The following is an 18,598-nucleotide window of genomic DNA, read 5'->3' as shown; positions in this document are numbered from 1 at the left end:
CACAAACTATTTCTGGAAAATAGTTAGCACAGCTGTCCAAAAATATTCAAGAATGAGTAAGGGAAATAATATTTTGCCAGTTTAAAGCAAGCCCTGAAAACCAATCTTACTGAAAAGCTGTATTTGTGTTCATATTTTGGAGAAGATGGAGGAGGAAAGAAAAAGGGCTCTTGTACAAGGATGTACCCTTTCACTTTTTCAAAGAAAATCCAGCCTAAAGGGAGGGAAAATCCACCCTAATGGGACAGAAAATCCATTCTAGTGGGAAAAGCTGCATATCTCTGAAAACAGACTTGATGAAGTCTGGCAGAATCTCCTTCTCACACATGTCCAAGCCCTGCACACACGCTGCTCACTGCCTGCACAGAGCAGTCCAGTGGCTCCTAGGGCCCTGCCACACCTTTCCCAGCATCTGGCATGCCAGGTTGCTACTGGTCAGACTGGACTGTCTGAAGGATCAAAGGCTAGCAAGGCTGGAAGGCTGGCTCTCACCTTCTGCTCCTAATGGCTCCCAAGGCAGGGCACATGGACCAAAGTGGTTGCACAGGAATAAAAGCTGACCTAGAGGAAAGAAGCAGGCCAGGACAGAGCTGCAGGTTTTAGGGAAAGCCAGGGAATGAAACTGGAAGTCAACTGTAGAGTAAGAATCCAGAGAGCAGCCCAAGGCTGAAACAGCACTGGGAAGGGGCAGGAGCACAGCCAAGGACAGGAGGCCAGAGAAAGGATCCAGTCCTGTTCACCCAGGCACCCAATTTACAAGCCAGTTTTACATGCCAAGGCCCCCAGCAAGCCCAGCATGAGCAGCTGGTCCCTGGGGAGCCAAAGGGGACAAGAGAGCATCCTGGAAGGCCTCCACAGGGAGGAACCTCCCATTTGGGCTCCCCAGATGATGGCTGCCTGCCATATCCAGGTCACACAGGAACAAGCAAGTCATTGTCACCAGGTAGCAACCTCTGCCAGACTCTAAACAGAGCTTTCTCTGGAATGCTCCATGCCTGGAGCATGCAGGAGCAGGAAGTCCTGTTGGAAGCAAGTCCCTCCCTTCCTGGCTCTCTGCTCCAGAGGGAAAAGCCAAGGCCTGGAGATGGGCTGGGAGGAGGGTGGGAGTGGGAAGAGGAGCCCTGCTGGAGTGGGAGTGTGGAGCAAGGGCAGTGGAGCTGCATAAATGAGTGTTGTGAGGAGAGGAGGGCAGAGGAGCCTGTGTCTGGGGAGGGTAGGAGAGGATCAGCAGGGGAAAAGGTGATGGCAGCCCTGGGGGAACAGAGTTGATGTGGCACCATCCTAGGAGAGCCCAAGGCAGAGAGGCTGGGGCACAAGGGTGGTTGCAAGAGAGAGAAGGAACTTGGTCAGGAAGGGAGGATGCAGGAGGGTTATCAAAAAAGCCCTGCCAAGGATTGTTTTTCAGAAGGGAAAGGCAATGGGTGAGGATGGAAGCAGCACCAGGTGCCTGGGAGAGCAGTGATGTGGGGGATAAGAGGAAAGGAGGAGAAGGAATGGAAGAAGAGGGCACAGGGATGGCATTGTGCCAGCTCCAACACACATGGGCAGAGAAATGTAGTGCTGGGGCAGCAGGAACAGCCTCCTGCTCCAAAGGGAGCCAAGGCACTGCCAGCTCTGTGGGACTCCACCTCCCAGCCTGTCCCCTGCATGGGTGGCACTGCACAGTGTGAGGAGCACTCCAAGGCATTTACTCCATTGTTCACATTCGATCTGAACTGGATCAGAAAATTGTAATATAAAGGTTAGCCAGGGAATCCTGTTAATTAACAGCTGTATCCATAGGAGTCTGTGAAAGGGAGGACTATGAAATTATGCTGAATAATTCAACGTCAGAAATAAAAAAAGGCACTGACACACTGCTCCTCATTCTCTAACATTATCACAACAGAACCAGCAGGGAATGAGCAATGAAATGTAAAGCAACATTTCAAAACAATAAAAAAAAAAAAACAAAAAAACTACTTCTGACTTTAAGAAATACTTTAAAGGCATTAAAAACTTTTACTTAAGAACCTTCACACCCCTAAAAAGCTTCCACATGTGGTAATAAAAAAGGTTTGCACAAAGCACATAACTATTCTTTAAACACACTGCCATGGGGTGTTGCAGAGATCAAACTGGGATTTGGGTATGGAAGTTGGCTGCAGTGGTGGCTATTAAGAACAATGGTTAAATATAACCCCTGGCTCCTCAATTCCTGATTGCTGGAAGCAAGGAGAGCATGGGAGGTAGCAAACTGCTCTGAAGTTATCCTGGCTCTTGCAACTTCTCCTTCAAAACCAGCTGCTGTCAGCAACAGTCTGGGCTGCAGGGACTGTTGTCCTGGCTCACTGCAATGGCTTTTATGTGACCAGAACCAGCAAGGAGGTATTTGCAGAAATGTGAAATGAAGGAGAAACTGTGTGGCTGAAGGATTTAATTCCAGTGTGAGCCCTTCCTGGGAGGCAGCACTTCTGGCTGATGTCAAAGGCAGGATGCTGAACAAATCCAACCTGCTATGCCAGTTTTCCTCCACATCCTTTCATTTACAATCCAAGTGACCTGGATTTTTGACGGCCAGTACACACTAAAATGGACACCAGGATATTAGAGCAGGGTTCTGTAGATTTCTGGGCCAGTGGCACACACAGAGAAAGCAGGACAACTGCCAGTACCACAACAGAGAGAGCATCAATACATGCTTCAACCAAAGCTGAAGAACATTTGTAACATTGCTGCAAGTTATTTTATTCCCTTTTATTTAAAAAGGGGAAAAAAAGAAAAACCCAGCTTTTCCCCCAACTTAAGATGATCTGCTGCTGTTGTTCATTCTATGTTTGGGGTGTCACACAAAGAACTTAAAGAACATAACTTAGGGTTAGAAGGGATATTGGGAAGGAATTGCTCCCTGTGAGGCTGGTGAGGCCCTGGCCCAGGTTGCCCAGAGCAGCTGTGGCTGCCCCATGCCTGGAAGTGTCCAAGGCCAGGTTTGTGGAAGGTGTCCCTGCTCATAGCAGGGGGTGGAAGGAGATGGGATTTAAGGTCCCCTCCAACCCAAAGTCTGTGATTTTTATGGAGATCAGTCAAATGCTGAGGCAAAGGGGAGCTGCAGATGTGTACAGTCATCCCCTCAGTGACATCCAAGCGTGTCATACTCCCTTGAATTCTTCCTCTCTAAGAAGAAGCTTTCACCTTTTGGAACTGGGTTGAGAGTTTTGCTAATACTTGGAAATGACAAAATGCTTATGTCTAACCAGGTTCCTTTTCTCATCTTAGGGGTGGATGCACAAGGCTGGAGAAATCAAAAGTTCAATACAATTGTATTCAATTTCTCTGTGCTCTCCTACAGAAAACTATATGGGACAAAGGTCTAATTGATCATGGTTTTACTGTTTGTATATGAAATGCTAACCCATTGATCTCTCCTTTAAAAGCACATTTATTCCTACCTGACAAAGCTATTCTCTGTACCTGCATGTGAACCAGTCACTCTCTTGTGAAAGGGCAAAATTCAGCCTTTATAACAAGAACTCATTATTAGTGACCTCCCAATGCAGCCTAAACCTTCCCCACTCTCTGTACAGTTTAACCAAGGAAATACAGTACAACTGTGTGAGTGCAACACTAAATCTGGTGCAGGATTAGCTGGGATAAACCAGCAATGTTTGTAAGATTGCCTGGGGGTGACTGGGCTGTCCCTCAGCTCAGGGAGCAGCACAGGTGTGCCAGCTGCAAGGGACAAAAGTTTTCCAATGTAATCAGCTGCAGCTTGTCAGACCAGCTTCAGAGAGAGACAAGCCATGGAGGCTGGGCTGTCATCACGTCCCAGGATAGCTGTGAAGTCACCAGAATGGAGCAGCAGAGCAGAAGCTCCTGCTTGAAGGGGCAGCTTCACCTTTTGTGGCAATGAATCTGTATGTGCTCAGCAACTGGCCACACACATCCTTGAGCACCACTTACCTCCACAGAAACAGCACAAACACTGGAACAAATTGCCTCTTCCCAAGTATCTCAAGCAATTGTTCTGACTGAGGACAATTATTTAATTCAGGGTGTAGAATCTCGTGAAACTCAATCTAAAACCTTAGGCTATTGCTGCTGTTGTCCTTAAGCAGAAACACGATGGCTTTGCGGTGTGACATGTTTATTACAGGCTGTTTTCACGGTCTTCAGTATCAGCTGAAATAAAAGTGAGGTGCTGGCACTGCTGATCCTCCTGCTCACATGAAAACCCAGCAATGCCCTGTTTGCTCACCAGAGCAGGGCACTGCTCCAGCTCACTCAGAGAGAGCCCAGAGGTGGCACCTCAAGGACACCGAGGCTCTGCCTCCCAAGGGGGTCCAGGACACTGCAGTTACAGGAGTTCTGCCTGGAATTGCCTTCCTGCTTCTTCCTGGCTCCTTTACCAATAATCAGCCTCTACAACTTCACACACACTGTGAACAAACTGCTTCCTTACTGCCTTACAAAACAACAGTGGAAGCATCAGTTTCACTCCTTAGCAAGTGCTGTACATCATGCACAAGATCACTGCCACTTTCTGATAATACTATAAACATGGACTAATATAAACCAAAATTAGAGAAAAGCTATAACTTACTCACCAAGAGCTATCTGAGCAATGCTTTTGGACTCTTATTACATTAATCTGTTTTATGATCAATTTTGGTTTTATTCTCTAACCATAACACCAGCATTAAACAGAGAAAACTTTACATTTGAATTATGTGAAGAAGAGTATTTAAATTCAGTACAGCAATTTGCAAATTAATAAAAATTATAGCCTTTAAAAACACTATTTAGCATGACAAATATAAAAAATCTTTTCTTTCCTGCTCTCAGCAGAAGAGAGTCCCAAGGCCAGTTACAAGATGCAGGAGGCTGAGGTGTGGGAGGCATGTTAAGAGTGGTTCTGACTGCCTGAGAACCCATGGAAGACAGAACATACCTTTTCAAGTAGGTGGATACATAGGTAGTGGGTGCACCAGAGTGGGGAGCTTCGTTTCCCTTTGGCTCGTCCCTCCAGGGCTGCCGGGTGTAGGAGCCACTCCTCACCAGGTTCACAGCAGATTCCCTGCAGCAGCACAGAGCACAGGCTTGGCTTAGAAAAACCTCTGGAGTCTGCTTTTGGTTCCTTCACAGTTTCACAACACAGATCCTTCCCTTACACCTACGTGCTTCATTGTTCAGGTGACACAGCTCAGAGAAACACCTGCTCTGGCCTTAACATCAGCTCCTGCTCTTGCCAGCTCACTTAAGAACCACAGATGATGTAATGTTTTGCATAAAGAGGAACAAGATCCTTTTTAGTCAGAAAACTTGCAAATGAAATTCAGATTGTCCATAAAAGTAATTTAACATATTAAATAGTGTCATTTAATATTCTCACTGCTGTCTGTATCAAACAACAAGGTATAAATGGGCAGATATTGGAACTGCAGGGCAGCTTTTATTCTTCAAGTTATCCAGGCAAAGACAAAAGCAATTCAGCACAGCAAAGCCTTTCACAAAATCATTAGGCTTGGAAAAGTCCTCTAAGATCATTGAGTCCAACAATTAACCCAGCACTACCAGGTCAACCACAAAATCATGAAGCAGAAAACAACAAACAAAATATTTATAACATCTAAAGCTACTTGACAAGTTATCAAGAAATTCCTAGTAGTCCTGTTTACCCTGGTTATCTGAAAACAGGGCTCTTTCCCTAATGCTAATGCACACTCTGACAGTGTATCCTGCTCTCTGCTGGTGCTGGACAGGACCTGGAGCTTGCAATGCAGCACTAATCCATTCCCCTATCAGCAAGCAATTATTTCTCATTTCCAGTTGTCATGCCTAGACTGATGCTCTCTCAAGACACCTGTGGGTTCCAGAAAGGAAAACCCAAATGTTTTGAAAGGAAAGAATATTAGGAAAAAATCTGTACTACACAGCATGCCAGGACACCATCTGTTCCTGAAGGTCAGCACTGCTCAGCCAGTCCAACTCCACCCAGAAAAGGACACTGAGCTCCTACAGTGGGATGTGCCACTCACAGCAACCTCTGCCAAAGCTTCTTGAGCTGATCAACAGACACAAACTGTCTGTAAAACTCTGGATCTCAGGGACTGCCTGAGAGTGAACAAGAACACAGTGGGGAGGTTCCAGCAAAAGATCAGCAAAGATTCTCAAGCTGTGTTGAAATTCTCTCAGGGTGTCATCTGCCACAGCTCCTGCCCAACAATTACAGCTCACAGCCACTGCTCTGCAGGTACCTTTCCTCCTCTGTTGGGGAAGTAGCTGGAATTGAGGCTAAGGTCAAATTTTACTCCTTCTAGTACAAACTGAATCATAGAATGGCCAGGGTTGGAAGAGACCTTAAAGCTCATCCTGTCCTACTACCTGCCCAGGCAAGGACACCTTCCACCTGCCCAGGTTGCTCCAAGCCCCATCCAACCTGGCCTTAGACATTTAAAGGCTTGGGGCAGCCACAGCTGCTCTGGGTAACCTGTGGCAGGGCCTGCCTACCCTCACAGCCAAGAATTCCTCCCCATTATCCCATCTAACCCTGCCCTCTGGCAGTGGGAAGCCATTCCCCCATGTTCTGGCACTCCAGGACCTTGTCCAAAGTTCCTCTCCAGCTCTGTGGGAGCCCCTTTAGGCACTGGAAGGCCCCTGAAGAAGCTGCTAGTAGAGATCAGCTCCTCAAATACATCTGGAATTCCTGGACATACACACACCATTTACACCATGGTTAGGACCAGGGGCATTTACACACACTGACTGTAAAAACAGCCATGCAATGAAACAGTTCCTACATGGCAGAGTTCACAAGCTCGAGTGAATCTCAAGTGACAGAGGTGTGAACAAAGGGATTGAAGGTGACTGCTGAGCAAGTGACAACTACAAGTGCAGGTGGCAGCTACAAAATGAGGCACTTGCATATTAAAAGGAAAAAGGATCCATAAATCTGATTGCCTGGATGGAGCCTGTGCCTGTGTGAGTACAGGGTGGAGGAACCAGTCTGCTGATTCCTGCTCACCTAAATGAAAACCAACGTACCAGAACCTCTATAGACAGAGCTTGCTCTTGATGTTGTGAATTCCTGTGTACTTGAGACTGCTGAGAAAATATACAGAGCATGACTACAGAAAAATTATATTCCAGAAGTACTACTGACAGAAGGGAAGCTGAGCATTAACTTCAGCCAGTCTCACCTGTTTTCTTTTTCTTCTGTATCACTTGTACTGCTCAGTCTTCTGGGGACTATGGTGGCAAGATAACTCTTGTTGTCTCTGTCCTGGTGAAGCAAAAGAGGAACTTCAGCTACACATCTCTTACCCTTCCAGCACATTCAGTGGTAAATAAATTCATGTTCAAATTTCTTCAACTAAGAAAGCATTCTCCTACCAGCTGGTTTAAAGCAACTTCTTGCTTCTCTAATGTTGCTTAAAGCAACATGCCACAGCATAGAAATATCAGTTCTGAAAGGAATTTCCTGATGACCAGTGAATAAAAGCATCTTCTAACTTAGAGAATAACTTGTCAATCACAGAATCAGAGAACTGGTTTGGGTTGGAAGGGATCTTTAGTCCACTAGACCAGAGCTCCACCCAAGGTGGCCCTGAATACCTCCAGGGATGAGGCATCTCTACCCATGGGCAGAAAAGTTACAGTTACTGAATAGGTGGGATGGGATTTACAAATGCAGCTGGTAGAGAGAATCCATATAAATGATGTAGAAGGAGACTCTCCACTGCAGGTATGTGCTGTTGTCTGGATTGGACATTTTCTGTTAAAGAACAGGCTGTGCCAGACTGGCAGCTCCTGTTCAGTGGCTGGTCCAAACTGAGTAGGAATTAGGCCAAAGGGGCACCAAGCTCCAGTTCTCCAGGAGAAACAACTGACAGGAGGAAAATATTTTTCAAAAGAAAAAGAAGGTAAGAATGAAAGAGACCCTTGTTTGTTATGGATACAAACCCCAGCAATAACTCAAAGGGAAAGGGGTTTACACCTGTGGGGTGAAGTGGATACACTGAAATATCCTTGCTGAAAGCCAAACCTTTTCCTTGTTGTCCAAGAGTGCAGAAATCCGAGGGCTGGATGAGGAGCGATAGATGGAAGAAGTTTTATCCCTCTGTGCCTCACGAGTGGCAGTGACTTCACTCAGCATGTTGTGGCTGCCAGTCTTCCTCAGGCCCAGCCGCCACGACGAGGGCGACTCATCCTTCTGCTCATCGGACTTGCTGAGCCAACTGAACTGTGGAAGAGAAAATGGAACACTTGGAAAAAGGAAGAGCACTGCAAGGCACACTCTAAGTTCAGAAAGTGTTTCAAAAAGCTCCAGTTTTTGCTGGGCTAGACTTGTAAGGTAGAATGACTTATTTCCTACTTCACTTTAATTACAGGACAGAGCTCAAGGTGAACTCACAGGGATGCAAACTGCTGTAGTGTCTCATCCCCAAGGACAGAGGATGAAAGGAATCTTCTGTCACTGTGCAGGACTCTGCCTACACAATGCCCTCCTCCAGCTTTGAGGAAAGAATATAAGGAACAATGAAGCCTTCATTATCATCCATTTAGGAAGGGGGAATCATTCAGTGAAGGCAGAATTCCAAAAACAAATACTCAGGTCTTACAGAACTAGCTGCAAATAAACCCCTCACACCACTGGAGTCCAGAAGAAGCCACTGAGATCATCAGGGAGCTGTAGTCAACAACACTGTAAAGGAAGAAACTGAGGGAATCTGGATTGTTCAGCATGGAAAAGAGAAGGCAAAGACAGGATTTAGTTGCTCTGCTACCTGGGGGTGGGTTTGCAGAGGACATGGAACCAGACTTCTCTACAGTCTACTGTGAAAGGAGAACAGACAAGTTTCCACTTGGGAAATCCCAGCTGACATGGAGACGTAACTCCTGGCAGGATCAAAGTTGCACTGGGACAGAGAGTAAGGGAGTAGAGCATCTCCATCCTCAGAGACCTTTTAATACTCAGCTGAGCTCAGGTAGGACAAAGCAACATGACATGAGCTTAATCCTGCTTTGAGCAGGACGTTGGACTTCAGCCTCGCTAAGGCCCCTTCCATGGGCCAGGTAACTGTGCACAGCACAGAATGGGCCTTTGTGCTTTTTGTTACATGAGGCACTTCTGACCTGCATGTATTAGTCCTTAAATGTAGAACTGCTTCAATGTACAACTGCTTCAATGTAGAACTGCTTCAATGTAGAACTGCTTCAATGCATGACTTAAGCTACAGTGATCAAGTCTGTCCAAAGCTGCACACTGCCATTCAAGAATGGAGCCTGAGCATCACAAGAGATACTTGTACAGGGCTAAGCACCAAGTTGTACAGGAAACAAAGCAAATAAATTATTAGGAATTTTTGGAAAAGTACAGAATACAAAACACACAACCACTGTGGCTGTGTTACTGCAGGGTACAATCACAGCTTTGGTACCACACACAGCTCAGGTCCAGGGTTCAGCAGCAGATGACAAGAAGGGAAGAGTTCAGGGAAAGGCAGCAAGAACGAGTAGAGCAAGAGAGGTTTTGCATGAGGAGATATTCAGTATATCTGTAGTCTCCAGGCTGAGATATGACCAAGGTACATGAAACCTTCAGTGGAACACAGAAGGGTGAGTAAGGAACAATTATTCCTTGGTCCTTCCCATAAAGGAATGAGGGACAGCAAACAAACCCAGTGTGTGGTTGGTTAATAGGACAGGAAGCTTTGTAGAGTTTTTAACTAAGCTGAAGGACTCTTTTTACCACTGGACATTAGAGAATCCCAGTCAAAATGTGACTGCATAAAGGAAAAGTCCAACAGGGGCTATTTAAGACCAAAAATAAACCAGGTTCAGCGAGTCCCTGAAATGCCAATTTCAGGACTGTGGGAGGGAATTCCTGCAAGATTGTGCTCTCTAGTAGCTTCTGATGGTCACTGTTGGGCAGGACACTGGGCAGACAAGGCTTTTGATCAAAGCTGATCTAAGCATTATTATACCATATTCTATGTGACACAAACCATCTGACACTAATCAGAATAAATGGAGCTACTGGAGAGTTCTGCCCTCAGACTCACTGCCTGAAGACTGCCAAGCTGAAATTATCCCTCCAGTATTGGAGCAATGTTTTCAGCCCATGTCATTCAATGCAGATGCAAAGGGTTAATCTGTACTCCACCATTTCCAGCACTGCCAGTCTACTGAGCTACACAGCCCTAACATTTTCATGTAGTTTTGATGCTTTCCTCAGAGAATGCTCAAAACCACAGCAAAAGCTGCCATCTGTAAATTCTGAACAACACAGGAACAGCACATACTAATAACTCCCCTAATAGAGGGCAACCCAATCTAAAGCCCAGTCTGTCAGAGACCTACAGAAAAATCAAACAGGTGAGAGAAGGCAAAGAAGCTGATCTTAAGTGACTGAGGTCAAATCAATAATTTCTCCACTCACAGGCCAGCTTCTATACCCTAACACCCTTATTCTGTGTTCAGCAGCTCAAAGGAGTGAGAGACCAAACCTCTGCAGCTGGGAAAAGGTTAACTGAATACTCACTCTTCCCAGCATCCTTCTCCCTCTAACAGTTCCCCTGCTAAGCCAGCCTGAGCTGAACAATGCCCAGAGGAGCTCTGTTTCATTTGATCTTGGTTACGCTCTGTTACATGTGAAAAATAAAAAGTTGTGACTAAGCAAGAAACACTTCCCCCTGACAAGCACTGAGTGCTTCAGCCCTGGGCCAGGTTTCTGTGTTGTTTTCTCCATAGTCTGATGCAAAAAGAAAGCAGCAGCACACAACAGGAGTCCTGTGCAGAGCAGAGTCTCCTGGTGCCATCTAGCTGAGTGATCTGAGAGCTGGAGGTTTCACATAAGATTTCAGTGACCACTTCACCTTTCAAAGCTTTCATAGCCCAGCTGGCCAGCCACATGCAAACTACCCTCTGCTTGCTGGGCAGTAACATCACACCACTCACTCACCTGGCTTTGCCAAGGCAGAGGCACTTAAATGATGGTGCTGAACTCACCACTGGCACACAGGCAGAAATCAGCTCTGGTGACAGATCTGCTGAGAAGACATTGGCACCAGGCCCCTGAGAACTGACAGCACACAGAGCATGTGCTCTAGGCTGGCTTTCTTCACCACAATTGGCTTTGGAGGTCAGAGATTCAAGAGGAACCATATTGTCCCTACACTGCTGTTAATGCACATCTTTATCAGAATTTCATACTACCAAGCTTTTCTGAATTCAAGTCTTTAAGTGCTCTGAAGACTGGTTTCAGAGCATCCATCTCCCAGTAACACCTCCTGCTTCTGAGCACTCCTGGGGTCCCCATTGATCCACATTCACTTACTCTTCTGGCAGATGCAGTGAAGGAGTTGGGCTCAGGTGCTGGCTCAGTGATGCTGGGCCTGGATTCATGGCTCGAGTGGTTGGCAAAGGGCTCTTCCTTTCTCTCTACAATTTCAAACAAGAAGAGAAAACAAATGTTTCAGTATTGCACTTCTGAGGCCCTTCTTTACACAGAGTGTGGTCTGCTCTCCAGTTCAGTGCTGTGGGACCTCCCTGGATCACAGAGATGTCAGTGCCTTCTGCACTGGCAGTGTCAGGGCTTTCTGCAAGGAGCTTCCCACTTCCTAAAGAACAGGATGGACACATTTGCCAGGCAAAGCTTTTGTACTTTATCCTCACAGACAAGCAAAATCTTTGCAGAAAGCACCATAAAGAGGACACACAGGTTTTTTGTTTTTCACAATTTTGTTTCCTGTCTGGGAATTTGTTCCCTGGTAAATCTTGGGGTGAAAAGGGGCACATGCTGTTCCTGCTCCTGTACCACAAGTGTGGTTCAGCCCACAGCCCTGAGTGCCCAGTGCTGGGTTTCACTGCAGTTCTCTGCACTTGCTTGTGCTGCTGGGCAGAATTTCTGGTCTTCTGCAGCAAAATCCATTTTTTTACAGGAAGACAGGACTGCTGCCCAACAAAAACCCTTACTTGGGCTCCAAGCAAGCTAAGCAACCCTTGTCCAAGCTCACAGCTGGCTCCCTGCTTGTTAGATAAGAGCACCTGTCCAGTATCACATTTATTTTTTTGTATCTATGCACATGCTCAACAGAAGAACATTCAGCAGACATTACCAGGGGAGAGTAAGCAGAAAGTGTGACTCAGGCAGTAGGTTCACTTGACAGGAGAGCACAGGCTAGAGACAGACTATTCATCATAAACCCAGGCACATGGAACCTGCCTGAGAAATGATGTACCCACACCAAACCAAAGCTTTCCTTATAGCTATGAGTGCTCACACAGTCATGGCTTGGAAAAAATACAGCAATTTTAAGCATAAGCACCCCAACAGTCCTAGCAAATAACCTATGTGCAGGGAATAAAAATCTGCTGTTACATATTTGGAGTTGTTTGGGATGGAGCATCTGGGAGGATGGCACCTTGGAGTGTCAAGATCAATCTTTGTGTAACAAATATTCTCAGTACTAGAAAAATAAGGATTCAAAGGACACAAAAAACAGAAAAAAGCAAGCCAAGAGAAACGTTGCAAAATAACAGGAAGTTATCAGGATTGACAGAGCCTGAACTAAAGAGACAAAGACAGAATCAGGAATCTCCTGAGTCGAAAGGGACACACAAAGATCATCCAGTCCAACCCCTGCCCTGCACAGACCCCCAACAATCCCACCCTGGGCATCCTGGCAGCGCTGCCCAAACACTCCTGGAGCTCTGGCAGCCTCAGGGCTGTGCCCATTCCCTGGGGAGCCTGGGCAGTGCCAGCACCCTCTGGGGAAGAACCTTTCCCTGATCTCCAGCCTGACCCTGCCCTGGCACAGCTCCAGCTGCTCCTGTGGCTCTGCAGAAGAAAGAATTCCCAGCCACTTTTCCCTCTCTGTGAAGCAGAAATTTCAGTTCTGGAGCAGAGCTTTCATCCAGCCTCCCTCACTCCTCCCTGCAGGCCCTGGGCATCCAAGTGCATGGAAATGCCCATTTTGTGCCAGCTGCTCTCTGCTGTGACTGAGGCTGTAAAACAGAGCACTGCAGGAAGGGAAGGTGGCAGCAGCTCTCCAGCCTGGGCTGGATGGGCACTGGGAGCCTGCTCTGGAAGTTTACAGCACACAGGACAGCTTTTAAGGTCAAGCCTAATTAGAAGGGCACAGGCTAAAGTGGTAATGACAGGTTGGGAAGGACTAACTGTGAGCAATGTGACTGGGACATTCTGGGACATCTTCTGTCATGGCAGAAGAGGGACAAGCAGAGGGACTCTGTGCTGGCAGGGCTGGCTTTGGGCAGGATCCCACATTTTATTCTACCAAAATTTCAGTAATGAACATTATGAATTCCAGACAAGATAAACTGGAGAGGATTAGTTCAAAACAAATTTGCTAAGAGTAAAAATTAAGGTTTCTAATTCCTTTTCTGTAAGGGTTTTTGGATAAGGGTTTTTGTTTGATTGCTTTCTAAACAAAACCACATTAAAAGCTTCCTTGGCCTGCTTTAATTCCCAATAATTACATATTGTAATAGTTCCCAGCACAGATAATCAGCACAGAATTTTACACTGATCTTTCTCTTGTTTACAAGAGGTCAATGCCACATTAATTGTCTTCAAAATGAATAAGTGACATGAATGCTCTTAGTTTCCTTTGTCTGAAGAACAACAATTTCTTACAGATTATAAGAAACATACTACTCTGAAGCCTTCCAACAATTTCACTGCTTCCCTCATCCAATTTCTTCCTCTCACAGTCTCTGCAAATTCAACAAATTAATTGCAACCTGAGACTCTTCAAAACACACCTCAAAATAAACTTGTGTGTTACACTGCCAGCTTCTACATGTCCTGCTTTATGCTCAGCTACCAAAGGGGTTGGAATTTTTAGGTTTAAAAAGACCACTCAGAATTTTTTTTTTTTCATCTGGACTTTGAACACTTTAGAACAACAGCCATAATCTATGTGTCCAGCACTGCTCAGAATGATAAAGGTATGGGAATACTACAGAAAATGAAGAGGAATAAGGGAATAATAATCATGTGTTCATACCCCTGCCTCCTGTACAATGCAAGCATGTAAAATGCTGACCAGATAAACACAGAAGCACAGAATCCCAGATTGGTTTGAACCAAAAGGAACCTTAAAGCCCATCTCATTCCACCCACTGCCATGGCAAGGACACTTCCATCTATCCCAGGTTGCTCCACCTGGCCTTGGCCACTTCCTGGGATGCAGGGGCAGCCACAGCTTCTCTGGGCACCCTGTGCCAGGGCCTCCCACCCTCACAGGGAGGAATTTTTTCCTATTATCTTCTCTAAACCCACTCCCTGTCAGTTTGAAGCCATTCCCCTTTGTCCTGTCACTCCAGGCCCTTGTAAGCAGTCTCTCTTCATCTTCCTTGCAGGCTCCCTTCAGGTCCTGGGAGGTCACAATGAGGTCACCCCAAACTCCTCTTCTCCAGGCTGAGGAATCCCATTTCTCCCAGCATTTCCTCATAGCAGAGCTGCTCCATCCCTCTGATCCCCCTGGTGCCTCCTCTGGGCTGGCTCCAGCAGCTCCAGCTCCTTCCTGTGCTGGAAGCCCAGGGCTGGGGCAGCTCTGCAGGTGGGGTCTCACCTGAGCAGGGCACAGGGGCAGAATCCCCCCCTGCCCTGCTGCCCCAGGAATACCATTGTCTGTCTTTGAAATCAGTAATACTGGGACATTTGTTATTTTTTGTACCAAAATGAAAAATCCTACTTCTCTTTGGAGGCCTCCTATAATGTGAGCTGATGCTGTTACCTTCCAGAATCTTGCTTTAAAAAGAGTACCAAAGATGTGACCCTCACATCTGCAGCAAGTGAGAGCTGTGTCTCCATCCAGCTGAGCAAATCCACACTCATTTTATCAGAGATTTCAGAAGTTCACAAGGTGAGGTTTCAATTCTGATGGAAATTTCTCAAAGGATCCAATAATCTTCCCAGGAAAGCAGAGAGTACAGGTAACAAAGCCTGCAGGTGAATCACTACCTGAATGCTTGTTGTCTCCCATTTCTATTAGCTTCAGTGGTTTAACATATACTCCTATAATGTGCTTTGCTCAGTGAATTAATGCAATAAAAAGATATGTTCTGGCTTTAAACAAAATTTAATGCTGAGTGCTGTAGAGCTTTCCTTGCTGCTCCTGACTCAGTTAAAGCCCACACAGCTCCAGGTCTTAGAGGTGTGCAAACATTTGAGTTGTTTTGGTCAAACTGCCACCATGTTTACAAGGACTAGAAACACTGACACCCAGCTAGACAGGTATAATTTATATTATATAAATATGTATATAATCAGGGTAAACCCCTGATTTATGGAGAAAATATATGTGACCTGTGCTGCATGTCTCTTTCTACCACTGACATGTCCACTAGACTTGCTTGATTTAAAAGCCCCAAGATCATTTCCCTGTGTTCCTGCCATTCCCACCCAGCTGGGGCAGCAGAGCCCAGCCAGGATTTCCCACTCCTCTCACCCTGCCCCAACAGCATGAACTGATACAATCCTAACACAGTGACAATTTCACTGACACAGAAACACAACAAAACTTTAAACTACACTTCTCCTCAGGACCTATTTCTTAGTATATTGGATATAGACCAAGTGAGTTGATGTTAAAAGTAGTTTAACCTTTAAACACATCATAGTCTAAGATCCATCTGTGTTTGTAGAATATTAAGTACAAATAAGTCTTGGCTTACTGTACAATTAAGTATCTGTATTTAAACTTTCTGTGCTATACATATAGACTTTTGAAACTAATTAAGGTAGCCACAGAAATTATGGAAAAGGAATGGGAGTAAGATGCCAGCAGTATACTGCAATGCAAATGCTACTGTGACCCTGTGTACTTAATCCTTATTTTCCACTATCTTTTGCAATTATTATTCACCACAGCCTAGAAAACAGAAGTTCCTCACCTCTATAATCAGTCAGAGCAGCTTCAGTCCTTCATTTCAGACTGATCCAAACACAAGAGGCTATTGCCCTCCTACACCTTCACCTGCTTCCCTACCCTCCTGAAGGATTCTTCTTGAACTGGGCCAACAAGAAAAACACCCTGTTTGAGAACAAGCTATGGACAATGTGTTATTTTCAATATATGTGAGCTGGAAGTAGGAATTAAAGCAGGAGGATTAAATCTGAAGGATTTAAAAAAATAATTATCATGACCTGTGAGTCAGCATTTGAATCAGCTTTTTTAGCAGAGTAGCTCCAGGTTTCTCCAAATTCTGTACATATACACTGGAAGTAAAACTTTCAGCATGTCCTTAACAATTAATTATATAATTAGTTAACAATAACAACAACATTAATAGTGGTAATAGTTAGTTATTAAATCCAAGGCTGTACAAAGTCTTACCTGACTCCTTTTCAGCATCTGATTCTGAAACTTCATCTTCAGCTTCTTCCTCTTCAGAACTAGAACTGCTTGAGTCCTTGTTCTCTTCCTCAGTTTCCATGGACTTCAACGTGTCTTCCTCATAAAGAATCTTCTCTTTGCTGCAAAATAGGAAATTTTTAGGACTAGGCAAGCAAGCTGTACTTCTCAGAAAGACATAGACATTATTTACTACATCCAGAACAAGCAAAGGATAAAATCCACCTACAGACTGAACACTCCAGCACTTCCATCATGGCCAATTTGCCATGGATTCCACTGCCAGTCTCACATTTTCTAATTCTGCAAGCATTTTTCCATCCACAAAATTGTGATCTTTCCTTTTCTAGTGCCACACAATGCAGCAGTTGGGCTGTTGGGCTTTGTGCAACAAAAAGGTGCAGTTCTCAGCCTAAAGATCTGATTGATCCTCAGTCAGAGCAGGAGCTGGAGAACCAACCACCAGCCCAAGCCCTTGTTCCCCTACTCACTGGGTATGTTAAGATACAACACAAACTGTATTTGACACAACTAAAACTGCACTTGAGAGTACTCAGATTACAAAAAAATGCATGAACTAAACAGCAGTGAATTGTTTTTGACCCAGCTGAGGCCAGCTGGCTGCGAGAGATGAAGCTGCTCTCCCATTACTTTCTGGGCAGTTTCTTTTCAGCTAAGAGGGAGAGACTTACTTGGTGAAGAGTCTGTTTTGAGGCTTGCCATTCATGTCAGCTTCAATCAGCTTATTCCTTGTCTCCTTCTCACTTCGCAGCTGCTCAGAAGTGCAGGAAGATGGGAGAGAGAGAATGAGGACAGACATTAACCAGCCCTGTCAGCAGAACCCAGCGAGCACCCAGCACAAGGTCAGCCCAGCCTTGTGACACCAAAACACTGCAGATTGGTGTGAGATGCCACTGGGACAGCAGCACATCTGCAGTGGCACTGTGAGCCTTGGGCTGGGGCTCCACCAGGGCACAGCACCCAGCATGTCCTTGGAATGCAGCTGCCATTTCACAAAAACTTCAAAGGCACCTGCAGCTGCCCCTGCCAAGACCAGGGATGACCCTTGACTGCTGCCCAGAGGGCTGTGGGCTCCCCCATCCCTGGAAGGGTCCAAAGCACGTTGGCTGGGGCTTGGAGCAACCTGGGATAGTGGGAGGTGTCCCTGCCCATGGCAGGGGGTGGAGTGGGATGAGCTTTAAGGTTGTTTCCAGCCCAAACCATTCTGGGACTCTGCTGGAGGTCTGTCCATGTGTGTGTGCCCATGAAATCAGAATAGCTTCAGCTAAAAATCTGCTGCCTTTGTGGCTGTTATTTACTTGCTGTCAGAGGAAAGCCTTCCAGTCTGCCCTGTACAGGCAACCAGGGAACTCCTGTGAGGATGGGTCACTTCTTAAATCTCTCAAATGCACAAAGTGATTGCATGGGAATATCTGGGATCACACAGAAATGGAAAGATTTTGTCTAGAGAGCAGCAATATTAATTTTACCATCAGTGGCCAAAACAGTAACCAAAAATTGTTTTAGTACCTTCCAGAAGCACAGAAAGAGCTGAGGCAGAAGTAGGGATGGCAGTTAGGGGCTCAATTTAAGGCTGACTCTGCTGTGTCATGCCTCACCAGGTTATTTTTTTTTCTTTTGACAGCAGTTGATAGCAGGCAAAGGAAGTAAAAGCACTGTAAATTCTCAATCATAGAATCCCAGAATTATTTGGGTTGGAAGGGACCTTAAAGCTCATTCAGCCTCAGCCCCTGCCATGGCAGGGACACCTTCCACAATCCCAGTGGCTCCAAGTGCCATCCATCCTGGCCTTGGACACTTCCAGGGATCATTGGGGCAGCCACAGCTGCTCTGGGCACCCTGTGAAGTGGGAAAAGCTGCATGGATTCCAGGGAAGAGCAAAAATCTGTGCTACAACATTGTTAAACTGACCAAACTGCTGGAGCACAGCAAAGGGAAGTGCAGGAAACAGCCTGCTCCATTCACAGATAATTCAGTAACTGGGAAAAAAATCCAAACCCAAACCAAATGAATTGCTTCCAGCATACAAAAATCCCCCCTGCCTTCCAATAATGGCAGCAGATCTTTCAGCAAGGGTGGCACAGTGCTCTGCCTGTGACTGAGAAACATATCTGATTGGAAAGCCATTTTGGAAGAGAAATAACGTCATGGAACTGCCTGTTTTATCCTTAACAAATATAAGTTTTCTGGTTTTAAGTGATAGAAGTGGCACACGATAA

At 45.7% G+C, this 18,598-nt stretch overlaps 1 protein-coding gene across 6 annotated transcripts in view; it reads right to left on the bottom strand.

The window, feature by feature from the left end:
- The window catches only part of PPP1R12B (protein phosphatase 1 regulatory subunit 12B), a 134,598-nt gene that overhangs the window by 69,487 nt on the left and 46,513 nt on the right, over positions 1-18,598 (bottom strand). For all 6 annotated transcript variants that reach the window (XR_008508832.1, XR_008508833.1, XM_054517267.1 and 3 more), the window contains exons 7-12: positions 17,051-17,130; positions 16,341-16,480; positions 11,315-11,418; positions 8,021-8,218; positions 7,176-7,258; positions 4,928-5,053 (exon numbers count right to left, since the gene is read on the bottom strand). Coding sequence is in view for 4 of the 6 variants with exons in the window: in XM_054517267.1 (XP_054373242.1) it covers positions 4,928-5,053; positions 7,176-7,258; positions 8,021-8,218; positions 11,315-11,418; positions 16,341-16,480; positions 17,051-17,130 (731 nt within the window). In the remaining 2 variants the exon portion in view is untranslated. The remainder of the gene's footprint in view (positions 1-4,927; positions 5,054-7,175; positions 7,259-8,020; positions 8,219-11,314; positions 11,419-16,340; positions 16,481-17,050; positions 17,131-18,598) is intronic.

Source organism: Molothrus ater, chromosome 25 (genome assembly GCF_012460135.2).
Source record: "Molothrus ater isolate BHLD 08-10-18 breed brown headed cowbird chromosome 25, BPBGC_Mater_1.1, whole genome shotgun sequence".
NCBI lineage: Eukaryota > Metazoa > Chordata > Aves > Passeriformes > Icteridae > Molothrus > Molothrus ater.
The sequence above is the reverse complement of the archived record's forward strand: the minus strand, read 5'-3'. Positions and strand labels throughout refer to the sequence as shown.